Source organism: Dermacentor variabilis, chromosome 2 (assembly GCF_050947875.1).
Source record: "Dermacentor variabilis isolate Ectoservices chromosome 2, ASM5094787v1, whole genome shotgun sequence".
Lineage (NCBI taxonomy): Eukaryota > Metazoa > Arthropoda > Arachnida > Ixodida > Ixodidae > Dermacentor > Dermacentor variabilis.
The window spans coordinates 48,147,370-48,169,167 of NC_134569.1; the positions used below are offsets into that span (position 1 = coordinate 48,147,370).

At 48.3% G+C, this 21,798-nt stretch overlaps 2 protein-coding genes across 3 annotated transcripts in view; one reads left to right on the forward strand and one right to left on the reverse strand.

Annotated features, from left to right (window-relative positions):
* The window catches only part of LOC142571800 (uncharacterized), a 29,454-nt gene extending 15,915 nt beyond the window's left edge, over positions 1 to 13,539 (forward strand). For both annotated transcript variants that reach the window (XM_075680425.1, XM_075680424.1), the window contains exons 6-7: positions 9,050 to 9,156; positions 13,371 to 13,539. In XM_075680425.1, the coding sequence (XP_075536540.1) occupies positions 9,050 to 9,156; positions 13,371 to 13,375 (112 nt within the window). In that variant the 3' untranslated portion in view covers positions 13,376 to 13,539. The remainder of the gene's footprint in view (positions 1 to 9,049; positions 9,157 to 13,370) is intronic.
* A 63-nt stretch (positions 13,540 to 13,602) lies between these two features.
* The window catches only part of alien (COP9 signalosome complex subunit 2 alien), a 31,369-nt gene continuing 23,173 nt past the window's right edge, over positions 13,603 to 21,798 (reverse strand). Inside the window, exon 10 of the mRNA XM_075680423.1 lies at positions 13,603 to 15,016. Coding sequence (XP_075536538.1) covers positions 14,869 to 15,016 — 148 coding nt within the window. The 3' untranslated portion in view covers positions 13,603 to 14,868. The remainder of the gene's footprint in view (positions 15,017 to 21,798) is intronic.

Below are 21,798 nucleotides of genomic sequence, written 5' to 3' on the forward strand. Positions count from 1 at the left end.
CCACGACAGTGTGCGTCACCATTAGCCCATTGTACATTCACGTGCTCGTCTTTTGAGGGGTTCCTTCTTGCCCTCAACTGCGAGAGTATAAAAACAGCTGCCCCCGGACGCCAAAAGGAGGGCTCCGATTTCTTCTGTTGAGTGAAGTGCTCTCCCGTCTCTCTACTTCGGTCAAACCTGACCGCCAACTCTTTGCGATGTTAAAATAAACAAGTTGTTTCGTTGTTACCAGTCGACTCATGCTTTGCCGGGACCTTCGGATGCTTCGAGTTGTACCCCAGGCCGCCAGGCCAACGCTACCCTTGGGGCTTGCGACCCAGGTACAACCACGGGCGTCAGCGCCGAGTTCCCCACAGATCGTACCAGCAGGTCGGATCCCAAACATCTGGTTGGCAGCGGTGAGATCACCTCCGACTTCAAACAACTGTCTGCCAGCGGTGAGATCGCGACAACGGAGGCCAGCAGCGAAGAGATGCAGTTGACTGTATGCTGAGCAGCTCAACGACGATCCGGGAGCAGTGCAACGAGCCCTGTGTGACGACTGGTTGCCTGCAGCGGAACGACTGCGCGGAATTCCTGCCTGCGAGGTTTGGTGAGTGCGGGACTTTCTTCTTCTGAGCTTTGCCAGGCTTTTTGTTAGTGTCAGAAACAGAGCTGGTAATTGTGGTTGTCGTTGCTGCCGGGTTAGTTTGCGGCAAGACAATAGTAAGCAGTAGAGAAAGCAGCATTCAGAGCAGCCATGGATTTGAAGTCGTTGCGCAAACCGAAATTGTTGGAGCTTGCAAGAGAGTTGGGTCTGGATGTCTCGGACAAACTCAGAAAACCAGAACTGCTAAAGGCTATTCTTGAGTTAGAGGCTGAGGATGACGAGCTGTCGGAATGCCTTGAGACCATTGAAGAGAGGGAGACTGCAAAAGAAAAAGAAGAGCGTGAACGTAAAGAACAGAAAGAGCGAGAGCAACAAGAGCGTGACCGTCAACACGCTTTGGAAATGAAGCGTCTTGAGGTAGAAATGGAACGCGCTCGTAATGGAAGTCAGGCACACGGTGCAGGAGAACGCGTATTGTTCAAAATGACTGACCTGATGCGGCCGTTTAAGCTTGGAGAGGACATTGGTTTGTTCCTGGTTAACTTTGAGCGAACGTGCGAGAAGCAGGGGTTCTCTCGGGAAACGTGGCCACAGCGCTTGCTCACTTTGTTACCCGGCGAGGCGGCCGACGTAGTCGCTCGCTTGGATAGAGAGGAAGCAGAGGATTTCGACAAAGTAAAATCGAGTCTGCTAAAAAAGTACCGGCTGTCTGCGGAGGCGTTCCGTCGGAAGTTTCGGGAAAATGAGAAAGGCAGAAGTGAGTCATATACAGAGTTTGCGTATAGGCTTATGTCGAACATGCAGGAGTGGCTCAAAGAAGAGAAAGCGTCTGGTGACCACGATAAAGTTCTGCAGTGCTTCGGGCTAGAACAGTTTTATAGTCGGTTACCGGAGAACGTGCGATACTGGGTCTTGGATAGGCCAGACGTTTGTACGGTGGCTAGAGCCGCTGAGCTAGCCGAGGAGTTTGTGACGCGTCGAGCTCGCGGAGCTAAGGACGGTCAAAAGGGTGAATTTGGCTCCAAGTCTGAGAGGCCAAGGTTCACGCCCATGAGATTTAAGGGGGACACGCGTAGTGAGGATGCGAGTGAAAGCAATCCGACCAAACGTAAAGAGACGGCAGCCGAAGCCGAACGCAGAAAGCGGTTCGAGATGAGGCGAGCGGGCGTTTGTTATACGTGCCAGAAGCCGGGTCACTTTTCGGCGCAGTGTCCGGAAACAACACCAAAAGTTGTGTTTTTTTCAATAGGCAGCACGGACGAGAACATGAAGCTTCTCGAGCCTTACATGCGAGACCTCCTCGTGAACGGGAAAGAGTGCCGAGTGCTTCGCGATTCCGCAGCTACGATGGATGTAGTTCACCCATCTTACGTAGAACCCCATATGTTCACGGGCGAGTGCGCGTGGATCAAGCAAGCCGTGGAAGCTCATAGCGTGTGTCTGCCAGTAGCAAAGGTGCTTATTGAAGGACCTTTCGGAGCGCTTGAGACAGAGGCGGCAGTGTCATCTATGCTGCCACCCCAGTACCCGTACTTATTTTCAAACAGGTCCGATCACCTCCTGCGCGAGAAGGGGCTTTTGTTTGGTGAAGCTAGTGTTCAGGCCTTAACCAGGTCGAAGGTTCGGGAGCTCGCTGCAAAGGCGGTAGTTGCGGGGCCGACGTTATCAAACAACGAAAAAGGGTCAGAGGCGCAGCAAGCTGATATGCCGAGCACGCCCGAACTGAATAAACTAGAGTCTGTAACGTTAAAGGCGCCAGATACTGGAGAGGAAACGCCCGACGCGGGAAAGTTAGAAGAGCTATCTACTGATTTGCTCATCGCGCCTACGTCAGACGGACTTGATAGGTTGCTAAAAGTCAGCCGGACGGCTTTGATAGCCGAGCAAAAAAAGGATGGCAGCCTGGAAAACGTGCGCTGCAATGTCAAAGAAGGTATCGCCAGGAAAACTGCGCGTTTTGTGGAAAGAGGTGGAGTCCTGTACCGGAAGTATCTAGACCGAAGAGGAGTGGAGTTCGATCAGCTGATCGTGCCTCAATGCTATCGTCAGGATCTGTTGCGCTTGTCGCATGGGGGTTCGTGGTCCGGACACCTAGGAGTTAAGAAAACTAAGGACCGTCTCTTGCAAGAGTACTATTGGCCAGGGTGTTTTCGGGACGCAGACCATTTCGTGAGAACATGTGACACTTGTCAGCGGGTGGGCAAACCAGGGGACAAATCGAGGGCGCCGTTGAAATTGGTACCTATCATTACGGAGCCTTTTAGACGGCTCGTTATTGATACAGTGGGACCTCTGCCGGTAACAGCCACGGGGTACAGACACATTTTGACTGTGATCTGCCCAGCGACAAAGTTCCCTGAAGCAGTGCCGCTTAAAGAACTCAGCTCAGTTGAGATAGTTAATGCACTACTGTCCATATTTGCGCGAGTTGGTTTCCCTGCGGAAATCCAATCAGATCAGGGCACAGTGTTTACTAGCGCTTTGACGACAACTTTTCTCGAAAGGTGTGGGGTAAAGCTGTTACACAGCTCAGTGTACCACCCACAGTCGAATTCCGTTGAGAAGCTCCACTCCGTCATGAAGCGCGTGTTGAGAGCGTTGTGTTTTGAACATCGAACTGACTGGGAGCTGTGTCTGCCTGGGGTGATGTTTGCGTTAAGAACCGCGCCGCATGCAGCTACGGGGTTTTCGCCAGCTGAACTGGTGTACGGTCGCTCGCTTCGATCTCCGCTTCGCATGCTTCGAGAATCATGGGAAGGTAGGGGCGACGACCCAGTCGTGGTGGAGTACGTGCTTAAGCTCCTCGAACGCTTAAGAAGGGCACAGGAGTTGTCAGGTGAAGCAATGGCAAAGGCCCAGCAGAGGGCCAAGGTTTATTATGATCGGACAGCCAGGGCCCGTCGTTTTGAGGTTGGCGATGAGGTCATGATATTGCGCACATCGCTAAACAACAAACTAGACGTGCAGTGGGAGGGCCCAGCACGAATTGTTCAGAAACTGTCGGACGTTAACTACGTGGTAAGTCTGCCAGGAAAGCGGAAAGCACAGCAAGTTTACCACTGTAATCTGCTCAAACCTTATAGACAAAGGGAAGCAGTGGTGTGCATGATGGTAAACGTTCCTGAAGAGCTTCCGGTCGAGCTTCCGGGACTAGGCTCAGTGACGAACAGGGAAGACACCGGTCAAGTCATTAGTGACCTTATCAGTAAAGCACCGCTGTCGCCTGAGCAGAAAACCGAACTACACCAGCTATTACAAGAGTTTCAAGGTCTGTTCTCTGAGAGGCCTGGTAGGACTTCGGTACTTACTCATGATATAGAACTTACCTCCCCAGAGCCAGTACGATCCAAGGCGTATCGGGTGTCACCCCGCCAGAGCGATATTATGGAGGCTGAGGTAAAGAAAATGCTACAGCTCGGTGTTATTGAGGCAGGTGAGAGTGATTATACCTCCCCTTTGATTTTAGTTGAGGTACCGGGCAAGGAACCTCGTCCTTGCGTCGACTACCGCAGGCTTAATTCCATCACTAAGGATCAAATTTATCCGATCCCTAACATCGAGGAGCGCCTTGAGAAAGTTAGTAGCGCTCAGTTTATTTCCACCCTAGATCTTGTCAGGGGTTATTGGCAGGTTCCACTTACAGAAGAGGCTAGTAGGTATGCGGCGTTCATTTCACCAATGGGAACATTCCGTCCTAAAGTGTTGAGTTTTGGTTTGAAGAACGCGCCATACTGTTTTTCAAGTCTCATGGATAAAGTGTTGCGGGGACAGCAAGAATTCGCTTTACCGTATCTAGACGACGTAGCGATATTCTCCGCATCCTGGTCTGAGCATATGGCACACTTGCGGGCAGTGCTAACCCGCCTGCGCGAAGCGGGCTTGACAGTCAAGGCTCCCAAGTGCCAGTTAGCACAGGCCGAGGTTGTCTACCTCGGTCACGTAATTGGTCAGGGTCGTCGCCGCCCCTCTGAAATAAAAGTGGCCGCTGTGCGAGACTTTCCGCAACCGCGCACCAAGACCGATATTCGGTCGTTCTTGGGTGTCGCCGGCTACTATCAGAGGTACATCCCTAGGTACTCTGATATCGCGGCTCCCCTGACGGATGCTCTAAGAAAAACAGAGCCTCAAACAGTCGCCTGGGACGAGACAAAGGAAAGAGCTTTTAGCGCCCTAAAGAGTGCCCTAACAAGCCAGCCTGTGCTACGATCGCCAGACTATACAAAAGGGTTCATTGTTCAGTGCGATGCTAGTGAGCGAGGCATGGGCGTTGTACTGTGCCAACGGGAAAATGGAGAAGTAGAACACCCCGTCCTGTATGCTAGTCGTAAGCTGACCAGTCGTGAGCAGGCGTATAGCGCCACCGAGAAAGAGTGTGCGTGTCTCGTGTGGGCCGTTCAGAAATTGTCATGCTATCTAGCCGGCTCGAGGTTTATCATTGAGACGGATCACTGCCCTCTCCAATGGCTGCAGACCATCTCTCCCAAAAATGGCCGCCTCCTGCGCTGGAGCCTCGCTTTACAACAATATTCCTTTGAGGTACGTTACAAAAAGGGGAGTCTCAACGGTAACGCCGATGGCTTAAGTCGAAGCCCCTAACGTAGGAATCAGCCTCAAAATTGTTTGTTACTGATGTTTTTCTTCCTGAGGCAGGATTTTTTTTTAACATATTGCTTTTGTTTAGTGTTTCAAAGTGATGATATGCTTTCTAGTGCAATTTTTCAATTTGTGGACGCGTTCTGAGTGATGCTAGACTACTGTAAGGAACTAAGCAGTGGTCTAAAAAGGGGAAAGAGCCTGGCAGGGCTTAGTGAGGGTTGTGCCGTGCTTGCTGACTGAGCGGTTGAGTTTTCAGCGTAGTTCTAACGCTTGCCGGGAACGAGAACAAAAATGTGAACTCTCCCGAAGTCACTTTGCAGTGTCCCGTGCGAACCTGAACGAGAGAACGAGGCCTTCTCTGTGCGCTGCGCTCAAGAAACGTCAAGGGACGCCCGACTTCGGTTATGAGCATCATCGAGCGACATCCCTCCGGACAGCGGATGCAGTCCCCTGTCCATCGGGATCTCCTTCCCCCGGCGGGGCGGTCTGTTGCGTTTCGCCTGCGACACGTGGTTTTGCCGGCGCGACTGCGGCGGGCGGCAGACATTTTGGCCCGTTCGTCGTCGCCGCAACACTCATCGCCAGGTGTTTCCAGGCGCGTCTGCGGCGATGCGACCGCCTAGGGATCCTCCTCGCATTCCAGTCATTGTGCCCGAAACAGGCGATGCCAGAGCAGGGATCTCATTCCAGTTATTGGGCCCGAAACAGGCGATGCCAAAGCAGGGATCTCGTTCCAGTCATTGTGCCCGAAACAGGCGATGCCAAAGCAGGGACCAGCCTCTCATTACAGTCATTGTGTCCGACCGGCAGCGCCACGACAGGGTGCTACGAGATCGTGCGCAGCGCCACGACAGAGTGCTACGAGATCGTGCGCAGCGCCACGACAGAGTGCTACGAGATCGTGCGCAGCGCCACGACAGGGTGCTACGAGATCGTGCGCAGCGCCACGACAGGGTGCTACGAGATCGTGCGCAGCGCCACGACAGTGTGCGTCACCATTAGCCCATTGTACATTCACGTGCTCGTCTTTTGAGGGGTTCCTTCTTGCCCTCAACTGCGAGAGTATAAAAACAGCTGCCCCCGGACGCCAAAAGGAGGGCTCCGATTTCTTCTGTTGAGTGAAGTGCTCTCCCGTCTCTCTACTTCGGTCAAACCTGACCGCCAACTCTTTGCGATGTTAAAATAAACAAGTTGTTTCGTTGTTACCAGTCGACTCATGCTTTGCCGGGACCTTCGGATGCTTCGAGTTGTACCCCAGGCCGCCAGGCCAACGCTACCCTTGGGGCTTGCGACCCAGGTACAACCACGGGCGTCAGCGCCGAGTTCCCCACAGATCGTACCAGCAGTCCAATCCCAAACAGCCCGCGTCTTGGTCGCGACGGCATTGCTGAAGCAGGAATGATTACTAATACTTTCAACTTCCGTCTCTTGGGCACTGTTAAAAAATGGCCAAGCTGTCTACATTGCTGCCTCTATTCCATATTGTAGGGGACATACTAGTTAAAGTTGTGTGCGCATGTCGTACTTGTGCTATGCAGCGATATATTTTTTTTATTTCCGCTCAGTGTCGATGGAAGTCCGTTGTCGCCATTAGAGACAACACGGATTTGTAGCAAACATTGTGAGACACTGCAAAAATGACTTTAGCTCGTATTTGCCGCATCGTATGTGCTGACGATTTTTCCAGCGGCACATACGATGTCGTTTACAATTACCTGCTCAGCGTCACTTACATGGTTAAACAGACGCTGCCCTTTTGCAGCCATAAAAATAATCGTCAATCGTATCGATCTTCTTAAAGGTAAATAGAAGCGTGTACAGTCTGTTTCACACTTAGGGGAAAACTCGGAACGTATTGCATCGCGATGCGGCAAGCAATGGAGTCGTGCGGTGGCAGCAGCTCGAGCAGGCGCAGACGCTCGAGGGGCGGAGTCGTGATCTGCGTCGTCTGCTACGGCGGCGCGCGCTGGCCGCATTGTCGGGAAGCGTGCTACTGTCAGGGGCAGTGCACCGATTTCATCGGTACTGCGGGAGCTGAGCTTATATTCTTTACTAAACGTTGTGCGAAGCCAAACTCCGAGGCAATGAAGGCATTGGCGATAATGGAGTTCCACAAACTTCTTTTGACAGCATGCTTCGTTTGTTCTTTCGAAAGGCCGGGGTACTGAGCGCGTGCACGTATATTTCTTCACTGTGTGTGCTACCGTAATAAGCAGTGACAAGACGCACCAAGATGTGCGCGGAACGTGCTCAGTCTTTGTCTGACTCGAAAGCAAAACAAAGCACTCAACAATGATAACTATGGGGGTCGAACACGATGAAACTAACGGATACGATTAAAGAAATGTTTTAGGTTAAGACAATGAGCCGGAAGTGATTTTTCTCGACAATCATTCACTACACCAGGCAGACCCTGCCCGCCGGCGGTGAATCGGACACGTCATGCTCGGAACTTCAGTTAGTATCTCGTCATGTCCCCAGCGGCAGCGATGACAGCGCTCATCCTGGAAGGCAGTGAAGTGTAGAATGACTTGATCAGGGATGTCTTCATTCGCAACACGTCTCAGTCGCTGACAATGGTGGATCGAAGCCTATCCTCGGGGGCGACTGATAGAGGGGATGTTGCGCCAGTGATACTTTCAACGAGCCCCAGACATTTTAAATGATGTTGGCGCGCGGGGATTGAGGCGGCCACTCCAAGAGAGTGACTGCGCGCTCTTCCGGCAGTTCTTGCACAACAGGAGCAGTGTGGATCGGCGACCTATCGCGTTAGAATATACAGTCGCCTTCCAGAAACGGGCCGTCAAGAATGTATGGAATCAGTACGTCGTCTATGACTGCCCTGCACCTTTCAGCGATGAACTTACCTTCGAGGCGTATCAGTGGGCGTCGCACAACGCTTAGTAAAGAATACCGGCTCATTTCACGCAGTAACCATGAGATCGGCGCCCTGCAACTGACAGTAGAACGCTTCCCGACAATGCGGCCAGCGCGCGCCGCCGTAGCAGACGACGCCGTTCAAGATCCCGCCCCTCGAGCAGCTGCGCGAGCTGCTGCCGCCGCCTGACTCAAGCGCTCGCCGCATCGCGCTGCAATGCGCTCCGAGTTTCCCTAAATGTGAAACAGACTGTAAATCGCCCTTCGAATGAAATGTCCACGCGCACACACGTAGGCACACACCGCGCGCGGCACGAAACGTGCCCAAACACGCGCAGTGCAGGAGGCAATCAAGGCGGTGCGAACGAGAGATGGGAGAGGGGTACCACCCGCTATTAGAATTTTGCTTCGCATGCGGCGCTCTCAACGCCGGCGCAGCAGCGCCGCTCTCGGTGCCGTTCTTGTCCATAAGCTTTCGCACAGAATGAATCGATTTTGCATGAAATTCGGGAACTGAGTTTTTTTCACGCGCAGATTTGTTGACGGACACGAAAAATCCACGAAACCCTATAGCCACAAACAGCTTCGCTGTCGTAACCTTCCTCGCTAGCGCAAGAATTTATGGTGAACAGACAAGTAAACAACCAGACACCATTGTGGGCGCCGTTATCGTGGTGAAAAGAAAAGCTGACAACTAAAAAAAAAAACAAAACAAGATGACATCGCAGTTACGACGCCGTCAGCCTGCCTCACGTCCTTTAGAAGTGCCAATTTTCGTTCGCCATTAGGACTAGTATTAAAACTCATTCATAAGCACGTGCCATCATTTTACTGCCACAACATAACGTTGTGACTGAGAATTTTCGGCGCTGTTCGGGCGGGCACGAGGACTTCCGGTATATATATATTTTTTTTTCAGTTGACCACTTAGATGACGATGGAGTGGTACAGCTGACTTATATCACACCTCCGGTCATTGCTTTTCAGGCGCGCTCAAGCCCTGCTGGCGGAAGCGGCGGAGCTGACTCGACTCGCGGAGCAGGCGGCCGAGACGGATTCGGACGACGAGCCCGGATCCACCGGCACAAGCAATAGTAATGCAATCAAATAAGCACAATGCATTCTAATTTTGTTTTGATACAGTGCGGCTTTGAGTTGTTCTCACGGGCGGTGTCAGATAAGGTAGAACATGTGTGCCGCTTATGCGAGATACCAGTATCGCCTGCAATTGTAAAAAAAAAAAATCGACAATTTTTTTTCTTGACGTCCGTTCAAGTGCGGCGTTTCTACAAAGTGATGAGATGGGTTCTGGCAACTCCCTTTTCGGCGCTAACTGTATTTATCCCACATCCTTAACCTCTGTTTTCGGGAGCGTCTTTTTGTACCACCGTCGATAGTCGTGCGTGTATTGTCTTCCTCTAAGAGCTAGGAAGCTTTATAAGGAAAGTTCTTATCTAGACAGATGGGAATGGAGAAATCGCTTTTCTCAGCATCCCCTGAAGCGGTATTGAAAAGCGTACTTCACAGAAAAAAAAAAAAGACTCGAAAAGTGCCGCGCGACCAGTCGAGCGGCACTTTCGTATTTTGTATTTTTTTTTTTTTTACGGGCTTCCTTTAACGTGAAAGAGCGTATGCTTGGACATATTGGTAATCCGTGGTAACTTTATTAGCGCATAAAACGGACTCAAAAGAACGGCACGGACACGGCGCTACATGGGAAAAACGCTTGAAGTAAAAAGAAAAGAAAAGACATTTAAAAACAAGCGTTTGTGCAGCAAGTTTGAACAACAGAAAGATGGATCGGGAATTTTTCCTGATGGCCTACAATCTTCTACTTGACAATTTAGCCCTGATAATAATATTTGAGAAGTTAATTACTGATTCTGTACTTAGTCAAAATCCAAAAAACAGCGCGAGTTGCTTCAAGCGACGGCAAACAACATTACCTTAGTTCTGTCCAGCTACTTGGCACTCGCATATCTTTAAAACTAAAAAAAAAAAATTATTTCTTACATAAAATCTGGACATCTTAGCGAAATAACGCATCGTATTTAATGGATTGTATGGTTTAATTACTAGCTTTCCTGCGATTTATACGTCATTCGGTATGTGCCACTGCATCTATGCCTACTCTTGGCCAATCTTTCAGAACAGTTATATACGCCAGAGTGAGAGAATCAGGTGTCCTGAAATGTAGCTTACTCATAGTGTTACTTCTCCCTGCGTAAGCCTGTAATGGCTATTCTTCTCTCTCAAGCATCAAGCATGCTACGAAGGCCTTCGTGACAGCGCTGCGTAAACGTCTCACACGGTGCATCCACCTGATTTTGTGTCTGCATTCCGGCATAGCTTGTGCAAGATATAAATACTGGACGAGCTTACAGATGTAACCTCTGCAACGCGTAAACATAAACACTTAACGAGATTACACGTTGCATTCGGCGGCTTGCCTCGACGCATGGTCGACCGAGCGAACGGGAGCGGGTGCCAAAATATCACGAGGTTCTGCGCCCACGCGATTACCCCTTTTGCCTCAGGACGTCACGACACATATGCACCTCCTGGGAAACGTAAACTGGCCGAAGAAAATCGATTGTAATAAACATGTAGGAAGGAAAAAGAATGGCGGAACGCCTAAACTTCGCCTTTAAGAGTCTAACGTGATAGCATTCAAAAATCCCTGACTGCTTCTCATGCTGCCCGGCAACTGCAGCTTATGGAACCGCAATGTTTACCGGGAAACGCTGGTGGCGAACGCTATGCTACGAAGGCGAAACGCGGCCTCTGGTAGAAACGCGGCCTCTTGCATGGGCTGCGCATGCGTCATATGCGCGGAGGCGAGCGCCATCTGGACGGTGTTGCACGGAATCTGGCACGCCGCTCTACGAATGGTAGAAACGCTGGAAAAGGGGTTTGTGTTTGAGTTCCCGCGCAACAGAATTATTTTTTTTTCGTTTATTCAAATTACAATACGACACTATCATGTCTGCAGGTTGCGTGTAAGCCGTACTTATGATTTTTCTGGTGTATTCTACTTTGAGAAATTCAACAAGTTCAGTAACGCCTCTGCGATACACGGACGCCCTGCATCGTTCGGTGTGCGTGGTTCGGAATGATTTTTCGCTCACAAGACGGTCGGTGCCCGCGCCAGACGCCGACACCGGATTTTCTACGGCAAGGGGACCCTAACACTGCCGCGTTAAAAACTGGCCCTACCCAATCCGCATGTTAGAAGTAAACTGTGCAGGAAGTCACGTGACATTTTTTCATGGAGCGGCCTTGTCAGGGCGCAATAAGGGTTCTGTTATGGTAGTGTGTGTGCTCGTGTGCTCCACAGGTCTCGTACCTTAGCAAAGGTGTCGTGTGTGCAGGTTTGCGTTAGTCTCCGTGTTTTGTGCCGCTGTGTTAGCTACAGACCGTGCGCTCCCGGCAGTTGTGGCCAGGCGGGACCGGAAGTAAAAAAAAAAAATTTAGTGGCGTTTCACTACTTGAAAGTGGGTAAAGCGCATGCATATGGTTGCTGTTCCGTAGTTTCTAAGCTATGCCGTCTTGCCTGACACACTCGCATTGTTGCAAGCCGTCTCGTCCGTTCTTCAGGAGCCTCCTGGGCACGCCTAGCCCACAAGCGCCGGGCACGAGCTGAAGAAGACCGGCAAAAGGCGAGGGCTAGTGAGCCCGGCAGACTCCCGCAGAACGTGCTAGGGAAAGCGCGAGGAGGAAAGCGGAGGATACAGCGCAACCACGAGGCGGAAAGCGGAGCCAAAGCGCAAGAAAGGCGTAGTGCCGCGCAAGACGGGCTCTACGGCAACGACCGCTAAGAGACGGCGCCAGGGTAGCGCGCCGTCGTCTGTTAACCGATGGCACGCAGCAAGCGTGTCCATCGATACTACGAGTATAATGGAAATAGAGCGCTGGATGAGCGCAAGTCCTTCTGCGGCGGCTGCTCTGAATTGCGCCTACGCGTCACCCGCGCGCTGCCTCTCTCCATCAGCGAGGCAGTCGCTCCACACTACGCTCCGTTTGCAATGTACCGCATGATACAGATTGTCCCAGCCATCCAATGTATCACGGTATGAAAACATGTCTAGAGCGCGCTCAAATTTTGCATTCGGGAAACATCGTAATCATCGGTTAATTTTTAACGCGATAGCATTAAGGGCCCCGTGTCGTAGAAAATCCGGCGTCTGCGCTCGACTGTCTTTATGGCAAAAATAATTTCAAAGCACGCATACCTAACCGCCCTTTTATCACCTAAGTTGCTCATACCTTGTCTTTCATTATGTACAAAATTATTCCTCAAAATTTTGAGGACAGCCCACAAACAAATGTCATGTAAAAAAAAAAAAGTAAAGCCAGTTCCATGCAGTGAAAGCCGTCAAAACAGCGACGCTGGTGGTTGTTTTCTCAAGTTTGAACTCGTTTTTAGCGCAATCTTCACGAGTATTTAGTCTCGTTGTCGTCGTTTTGCTAGGATTCGAGCTTTGGTTCCGAATTGCGCACGCTCTTCAGATGTGTGAGGTTGTGATCAAACCAGTCTATCATACCTTGCAGCTGTGGCCGCACTCGAGCGTCGTTCTAAGGCCGAGTACAAGTGACACCATGTAACTGTCCTAGAACTGCGTGCAATGACCACATGCTACCAGTACTCCATCTCGCCAGTACATTGAATCACGCATTCCGTGAAAGTATTCCAGTATGTATTTCCAGGCAGAATTTTTACAGGGCCCCTCACCAGGTCTGGCCATTTTGAGCCGACAAGCGCAGTGCATACAATGCGCTCTAACGATTGTGTTTGCATATTACATCGCCATGTGCCGCGGAAAGCTCTGAAATTTCAATCCGGACGCCGTTTTCCCTTTCCCTCGCGGCGACCGCGCTTCACGCCGGACGGTGACGTAGCCGTGTCCGCAGTGTGACTTCGCTCGTGGTGACACGTGACTTCGACAGTTATTGAAGGCAACAGTTATTTATGTGATCTGTTCCTTGAATTGACGAACTGAAGTTTAGAGAAAAAAAAAACGAAATGTCTGCGTGCTTTTTGTTTTACTTCGCACCGAAGAGAGATGTACTTCCACTTGTCGTCGTCTTCTCTCACGTCCGTGTCGTTTTTTAGTGTCGCGCAATATCATTAAAGAAATGGAATACCAACTTGCCCGGAATGCTGCTCTCATTAGGCCCATTAAGAATGGTGTACTCTCACTGCGTCTAGGTACTACATGCAAAAGGTAGCTCTGGCTACATACCTTGGCCAAATGATGAGGTTGCAAGCAACATGATCTGTTAATAACAAGTGTTTCTCATTTTTCAGGTTAGGCCACCCTCTTGGTATCAAGCAATACGCTAAACTATGTTCACCAGCGAATTAAGGTGGCCTTTGGTATCAAGCAATATCCTACAGAATTATTTGCAGTGAAGACTGGCTGTTTGTTACAGCTACGCATAACCAAAAAAGAAGGAGTAAATAAAGTTCTATGTTAACACATACAAAAAGCTCTCGTGATTGTGGGAAAGAAAAAGAAAGAAACACACAGGACCACACCTTGTCAAAACTCTCTGGCACAGCATTTATTTTACAAACCCAAGCAGTCTATCACTCACTCTTAAATAGCATGGAAGGAGGCGCACTGCCAACAGGCCAGAACCACCAAATGTTTCTGCTGTCCTGTTGGCAAACTGTTATGTACAAGACAAGACCAACAACAGATCAGAAGAAAAATGCTATCCACAAAACAAGGACATGTGAGGTGAACAGAATACTGGATGCCGATGCATTCAAGCAAAACAGCACAAGTTAAAAGCAGCACAATCAGCCTGACAATTGCTCCACATTTGTTTCATATTCAATGATTAAAAAGAAAAGCTAGTATTTTTGCTCCTGCAGGGTAAAGTGGAAAAAGAAAAAAAAAAGGTGAAAATCAGAGACAAGACAAAAGGGACTTGTCGTTGTGAACTAGCATTTAGAACCTGGGTCAGTGACTGTTTCAACACATCAGGGCATACCCTGCCTGCTCTATAACGCGATTTACACACACTCAAAAGCTGTGCGTAGCAGCAGATGTGGGGCTCTGTGACTGCTTGCAAAGGTCAAGGCATCTCCATACGCATTTTGCGGCACTGCAGCGCTGAAAGCTAAATATGAGTGAACTAAACCAGGCCTAGGTATTGCTTCTCCAGTAAGTGACTATCAGCCATTTGGAAGGTCATCATCACTGGGGCTCCTTTAAACTCTCTTGTCGCAGTCAAATCCCGCCATACACTCCTGTAGGATCTAACTGAGGGGAGGGGGCAACACATGGTCCTGCCTTGAGCCAACCATAGCAGGCAAAATGGCGGATTCAACATTGGCAAGACGTCATGAAGAGAGCCCCAGGAATAATTTTCAACAGTTACAGCAATGTGAAGAGCATCATCACATGTGGCTGCCATGATGACCATGGACTACCAGCACACTTGGCATGGCGCTCTTCTTTTGGTTCTCCAACAGCAAAGTATTCCACATAAAAAAGAAAAGCATCGGAATATATGCTTGAATCAAACTCTTGTGCCTGTAATTTGTGTGAGCCACAGCAACAGATGAACAATTTGCAAGTGTATATTGGCTGAACACAAGTCTTGTTAGTTTCCAGGAAGGATCAAGGAGCCAGCCTGACATAATGCCACTGCCACAGAGCCGCGGCGATGGTAGGATTTAGAAGTTGCACCTCAAGTGGACGCCGTGCAGAGAAGGCATTCATAGGTGGACAATGTAGTCACTGCACTCAAGGACTCGCACAGCTTGAGAGGCGGAGGTCTAGGCCAGCCGTGTGCTACGCCATGATCTTGTTGACGATCGTCTGATGCAATGTCCCAAGTTGAGCTGTCCACTTGTCCAGCGCATTGTACCGGGCGGCACCTTGCCCCTTGCTGTCCAATTCGAGAACCTGATTCACCTGGTCGATGCGACCCTGGATCATGCTGCTCCAAAGCAAAGCAACAAGTAGAATGACAAGATGACATTATGAGAAAAATGTGGTAGGAAAGGGGTAAAATGCCAAATTCAAGTTTCAATATAACGAAGTTGTATTTGCAGCAAAAAACCTTCATAATATTGTGAATTAAGGTTTCAATTTTTCAGCAGTAAAAACAACTTCACAAATTCTCAGAGTATTCCTGATGGATAGTCTCATCAGTAAGCACACATAAACAAATCGCAAGAAGGCTGGGCCATAACAGCGTAGTCATTGGCGCTAATGTGTGCAGTGCAGATCGTGCTGAGCGCAATGCATCAACGTGGCTAACGGCCTCCGAGATTAGCAAGCGTTGCATCTCGCGGCACCGTAAATCCTGGGACACCGTGGCTGACCGCACTTGCTCACAACTGTGATGAGATGGCGCCCACAAATTAAAAACAAAACTACGAGGGCGAATCAGGAAGTTCTTGCCCCTATTTTTCTTAGCTAAATTAAGGCTGTAAACATGTGAAGTCAACACATCCGTTCCCAGCGGTGCACCTTTCTTGGATGGGCTCCACTTTATCTGCCGTTAGCTATGTGGCATGGCACTTCTCTCAGTTGTTGACGATGGCGGTTGTGCTTCACACATCCATGGTGTATGAGCAATGAGCTGCGATTCCTTTTCTATGGAGCAAGAGACAAACGGCCATCGAAATCCAGAGGGAAATGCAGCCCATGTATAAGGAAAGGTGTCTCGCTTTGAGAAGTGTGAGGTGCTTGTGTCGAGAGTTCAGGGAGGCTACGTGCTTCGTTGACTGATGACAACTGGAAGAGTCTGGACCACCCACCATACATTCTGGACTTCACCCCTAGTGATTTCCACGTTTTCAGTCCGCTGAACAAGTTCCTGGCAGGACAGCAATTCACGTGCAAAGATCAAGCCAAGACAGTCTGACCGTGGTTCCACAGCCAGCTGGACGAACTATACCAAAGATGCATCTAATTTGGCGTTGCAATGGAACAAATGTTTGAACCGGTGCGAGGACTAAATGGCAAAATAGTATAAGGTATGTAGAATATATGCTAGGTATGTAGAATATACTAAAAAATCCAGTAATTATTTCCTGATACAGCTGCCGAGCCCTAAGTGTTTGACCGCTATTTGTGCCGAATGTTGTCATAATGTACGGTCCTTATTACTCCTTGCTGGTGATGTTGAAACTAACCCTGGACCTGACAAATTGGATGTCGTTCTGGCTGAATTGAAAAAGCTGTCCGATGGCCAGGCAACACTAATCTCTGACCTGCAAGATATAAAAAGACGTATGCTTTCAATCGACAGAACAATATCCGTCTTGAATACCTGCCTCACTGAACTCGAAGAGCATTTCCAGAATCTGTCTACAGTTACATCATAAGTTGAAATCATTCAGTCAACAGCTGGCCAGACAGCTCTTTTGGTTCAAGACCTGCAGCTTCGTCTTGACGATTCTGAAAACTGCTCCAGCAGGAAAAATCAGATTTTCTACGGTCGGCCCGATTCATCCCCCCGTGAAACATATGCAGAGTCTGAAAAAATTATCACTGATCATTGCTTAGAACACCTGGAAATAGCCTTGGATCCCAAAGCAATAGACCACGTCCATTGGCTTGGCTGTCATACCCCAAACCATCTACGCCCTATCATTGTCAAATTCATATCATCCAAGACAAAAGAAACTATTCTATCTAAAGGGCCCAAATTTAAAGGAACGAACTTCAGTGTAGGTGAAGATTATACCCGCCGCGTCCACAATATTCGAAAGCACTTGGTTGCATTTTCAAAAGAAACAACTAATAAATTCTCGCTCCGCTATAAGACGCTTCATATCAGGCCCAAGCGCTATTTCTTCGACGAAACGACAAACACAGTAAAGAAAATCGCATAGCAGATAACTTTTCGACGCTGGTCCCCACAATGCCCTCTATCAGCTTGTCATCCTAGAACCAACTCCCAAACCACCCTTTGCCTTCCCGTCATTTTCACAAATATACGCAGCTTCCTTCCCAAACGAGACATTGTATCTAACCTTGTATCGTCGTCTGGAAGCAACATACTTGTACTAACAAAAACATAGCTCAACGAAAACATCAGCGATTTTGAAGTTCTGCAGGATTTGCCGAATTTTCGCCTCTTTCGCAATGACCGTGAGGGTTCTCGAGGGGGCGGTGTTTTAGTTGCCGTTAATCGAGAACTACCATTCTCGCTTGTCAACATCACATCTCACCTTGAAATTATGTGGCTCATTTGCCGCACTGCGCCAATAACAACACTAATTGGTGTTTGCTATCAACCGCCACATAATAGCCCCGACTTCTCCTGTGAGTTTAACAGTGTTTTGCTACAATTAACCACTAGGTATCCAAGCGCACAAATTATTCTTTTCGGTGACCTTAACTACCCTTCTATAAACTGGCACCAACCTCACGTTACCGTTTCTCAAGAGCCTCGAGAACTTGTCGATGTACGTCTCAATTTTAATCTTTCACAGCTAATAACTGAGCCAACACGCATCACGGAGACTTCACAAAATATTCTTGATCTCATTCTAACTAGTCATCCAGAGACCTTAGCTTCTATTACTTACCTGAGGGAAATCAGTGACCATAAAGTTATTCAAGCCTCATTTAGTATTACTACCGTTCAAAGGAAAGTGTCCAAAACAAAAAACAATAAAGCTTTATGATAAGGCCGACTACGTAGCAATAAATAATGAATTAAACTCCCTCTTATCCACTTTTGAACTTCACTTCCATCAGCATACAGTCGACAAAAACTGGTCATTCTTCAAACGCAAAATTAGTGATCTAACGAGCAGATCTATTCCAAAGTGCACTATCAACTCTGATTCCCAAAATCCTTGGTTCAACAAAACGCTCAAAAGACTACAAAATAAAAAGCAGCAGCTGTACCGTGCAGCTAAACTTAGACCCAGCTCTTCTGCATGGGTAAAATATTACAGAGCTGAAGATGCATACTTGACAGCACTGAAAAGCGCGAAACGTTTCTTTCTTCACAACGACTTACCCAAAATGATAACAACTAACCCGAGAAAATTTTGGAACATAATAAATCCCCAGCAATCGCACGGCATCACCCTTACTAAGGATAACGGCGACTCTGTTAGTTATGCTCAGTGTGCCGATATTTAATACTGCCTTTTCATCAGTATTCACGAAAGAACCCGAAGACACATTCCTTTCACTACCTTCCATTACTGAACTAGCAATGCCAGCCATAATTTTTCATCCAAATGGCATTTCGTGTGGAATCAACAAATTGAAAATTTTATCGTCAGCCGGAACCGACGAAATTAACACAAAGTTTCTCAAAAACACTAAGAACATTTCATCCAAGTTTTTATGCTTGTTGTTTTCTCAGTCACTCGCCACAGGTATTATCCCAGACGACTGGAAGATGGGGAAGGTCGTTCCTGTTTTCAAATCAGGTAACAGAGACTCTCCACTAAACTATCGCCCCATTTCCCTGACTAGTATCCCTTGTAAACTAATGGAACACGTCATCTACTCCCAGATAATGCAACATCTAGACTCTATAAATTTTTTCACGCCATCCCAACATGGATTTAGAAAAGGCTTATCATGTGAGACACAGCTTGCCATCTTTCTACACGATCTTCATTCCAACCTTGATGCTAACTTACAAACTGACGCCATCTTTTTAGACTTTGCCAAAGCATTCGATAAGGTACCTCATCAACGTCTACTCTTAAAACTTTCCAGACTAAACTTGCATCGCGAAATTACCTATTCCATGGTTAAAAGAATTCCTCACACAACGTTCACAGTCCGTTACTATTAACAACTACTCCTCTAACCGTCTACCGGTAACATCGGGCGTTCCTCAGGGAACTGTCCTTGGCCTCCTCCTATTCTTAATTTATATTAATGATCTACCACAAAATTTATCATGTCATGTCCGCCTGTTCGCCGATGATTGCGTTATTTATGCCCCAATTACTAATACTGCTGATCAAGAATCCCTTCTTGACAATCTTAACCACATTCAATCATGGTGCAATCACTGGTTGATGCCACTTAATCCCAATAAGTGCAAGCTCATGTCTTTTCATCGTCGTCACAACCTGCATTTATTTACTTATAAGATTTCCGATTGTCCTGTCGAACTTGTCCCGTCCTATACTTACCTCGGCATCACTATAAGCAATAAGCGCGAGCACGTAACAAAGCTAATATCGTCCGCGAATAAAAAACTAGGCTTTCTTAAATGTCATCTTAATGATGCCCCTCAGAATGTAAAGCTACTTGCTTATAAATCATTAATCAGTCCAAAACTTGAGTATGCATCCACCATCTGGAATCCACAGCAAGCTTACCTCATTGACTCATTAGAAGCTGTGCAAAACAGAGCCACCCGATTCATTCACCGCTCATACTCATCCTATACTAGTGTTTCATCTCTCAAGCTACAGTCCCAATTATGCAGTCTTTCCCTCCGTCACTGTATTTTTAGCCTGTGCCTATTTCAAAAATTTTATTATTCCCAGCTCAAACAGCAGCCATACATCTGCGCACTGCCATCACGCACATCTTGCAGAATTGGTCATCCGCTGAAAGTTTCACGCCAACGTGCCCGTACGACTACGTTTTCCAAGTCATTTTTCCTCCGAACAGCAAGTGACTGGAACGACCTTCCCCTTGAAATTGCAGCCATCACCTGTCCATCAACCTTCCTAGAAAAAGTTACATCTCACCTGTCATGAAAAAAAAAAAAGAAGTTTTACTTTCTCATGTTAACCCCACCCCTTATGTAAAACCCCCTACAGGGGGTCTTTAAGGAAATAAAAATGAAATGAAATGAAATATATGTACCTTATTTTGGCTAATAAAAAACAGGGGCAAAGACTTTCTAATTCGTCGTCGTAAAAAGATACGAATGTATGTCCCGAGTTTTGCCAGAAAGGCTGACCACTGATGGCAATAGGAAAGAGCCAACTACACAAAGTAAGGTTCTTAGTTTTATCGGCGTCACATGCGCTCAGGCAAACATGAATAGATCTCACTCGATGACCATGAACTCGCTGTCAAAATGTGAATGAACGCTTGGCACCGTCTCTTGGAAACTACAGATTACACGACTGCCAACACTAGATGCAGGGAGCACAATGCACATCAAAACACCAACAGTCTCGGCTTACCCTACGAACTTGCCGCACATTACCTCTAAGATACAGTGCATGGCCCGCTTGCGAGGATGAGAAGCACAAGTTAAGGCACATTCACACCGAAGGAGGAGCGGCCAAAGCAGGCAGTGGGCAAGAGGAAAGCAGGTGACTCCGATTTTGATGCGAGTGTGCCTTTAGGGAAAAGAAGGCCCACAGGCCAACGCCTCCTGGACAGCGTTGCATAGGCGTGCGTCTCTGACCCCTGCCTACCTCCCCAACCCTCCCCTCAACCTCTTCCCATTACCCTTGCGCAGAATAGTCAGCTCTTGTGATTTTTCGAGCACTATGAGATACCATGTTCTCTGTGGCCTCCACAAGTTACTTATTAATATCACAAATAGCACACCAGTCTAGCAGCGGTGTGTTCTGTCTAGCACGTCTCGGCGTGAGTGCTTTGACAGCTTTTTAGAATGCAGCTCTTAGATGCCTGTTCGTGGGTTGAGAGTTGGCATGCCTTGGCGTCATAACTCGTAACCTAGTGGATGAGCACAGCAAAAGATGAAAGCGAACGCGGAGGTCAGCGGAAGATGAAAGAGGGTGCGAGGAGGAAAATGGAGGATGAGGATACAGTGAAAGCATGAGGCGGAAAGTGGAGCAGGAGTGAAGGGGAGACGGCTTGCGCATGCGCTGAGTTGCTGGCAGCCACGGCATCCGCAATTTCATCTACAGTTTCATCAACGTAGGCGATTTCATCTGCAGTTCCAGGGATGGGGCACAGGTTATCAGAGATCGCGTTGCCTCTCGCGATCTGATCATTTGCGAGGCAGACACGCCACACTTCGCTCCATCTCCATTTGCCGCGCATGAGACAGATTGTCCACACCAGCTATGCTACTCACAGTGTTCTCTTCCTAATATAAACTGTATACCTACATAATCATAATAAAAAATATTGACACACAAAATGAACACTTACAGAGCTGCACTCAAATTTCGCATTAGGGAGTATCGTAATCATTGGTGAACTTTTCAGAGGGCGCCCTTTCTTGCCGCGAGCATCGGCGTTCAGGCGTAGCAAAGCGAACGAGCACAGCGAAAGATGAGAGCAAACGTGGCGTGCAGCGGGGGATGAAAAGAGCAGCGAGAGAGATGAGGCCCGAGGAGGAAAGTAGAAAGGAAGGTGCAGTGGAACTAAGAGGCGGAAAGCAGAGGAGAATGTAGCAAAAGCGTGAGAAGCATAGCGCAGGAACAGTGGCTACGGGATGGTGCCTGAGCAGCATGCGTTGCCTGAGAGGTTTGTCAGCGGTAGCTTCTATGAATTGCGTGCATGCATTACCCATGCACTGGCTCTCACATGTCCAGATTAGTGAGGCAGTGGCGCCACATTTCGCTCCCTTTGCAACATGCCGCACGAGACCAATTGTCCACACCAACCAATATATAGCGAAATGAAAACACGTATAACACGTATAGAGCTGAAATCAAATTTTGCATTAGCGAGTATCGTAATCGTCGCTGGATTTCTTATGTCAATCAAACTTTTAATGCGGAAGGACACTTGGAATATCTTTAGGTTTGGCAAAAATATTTTTTTTTCTAGATTTACTAGCTAAGCAGA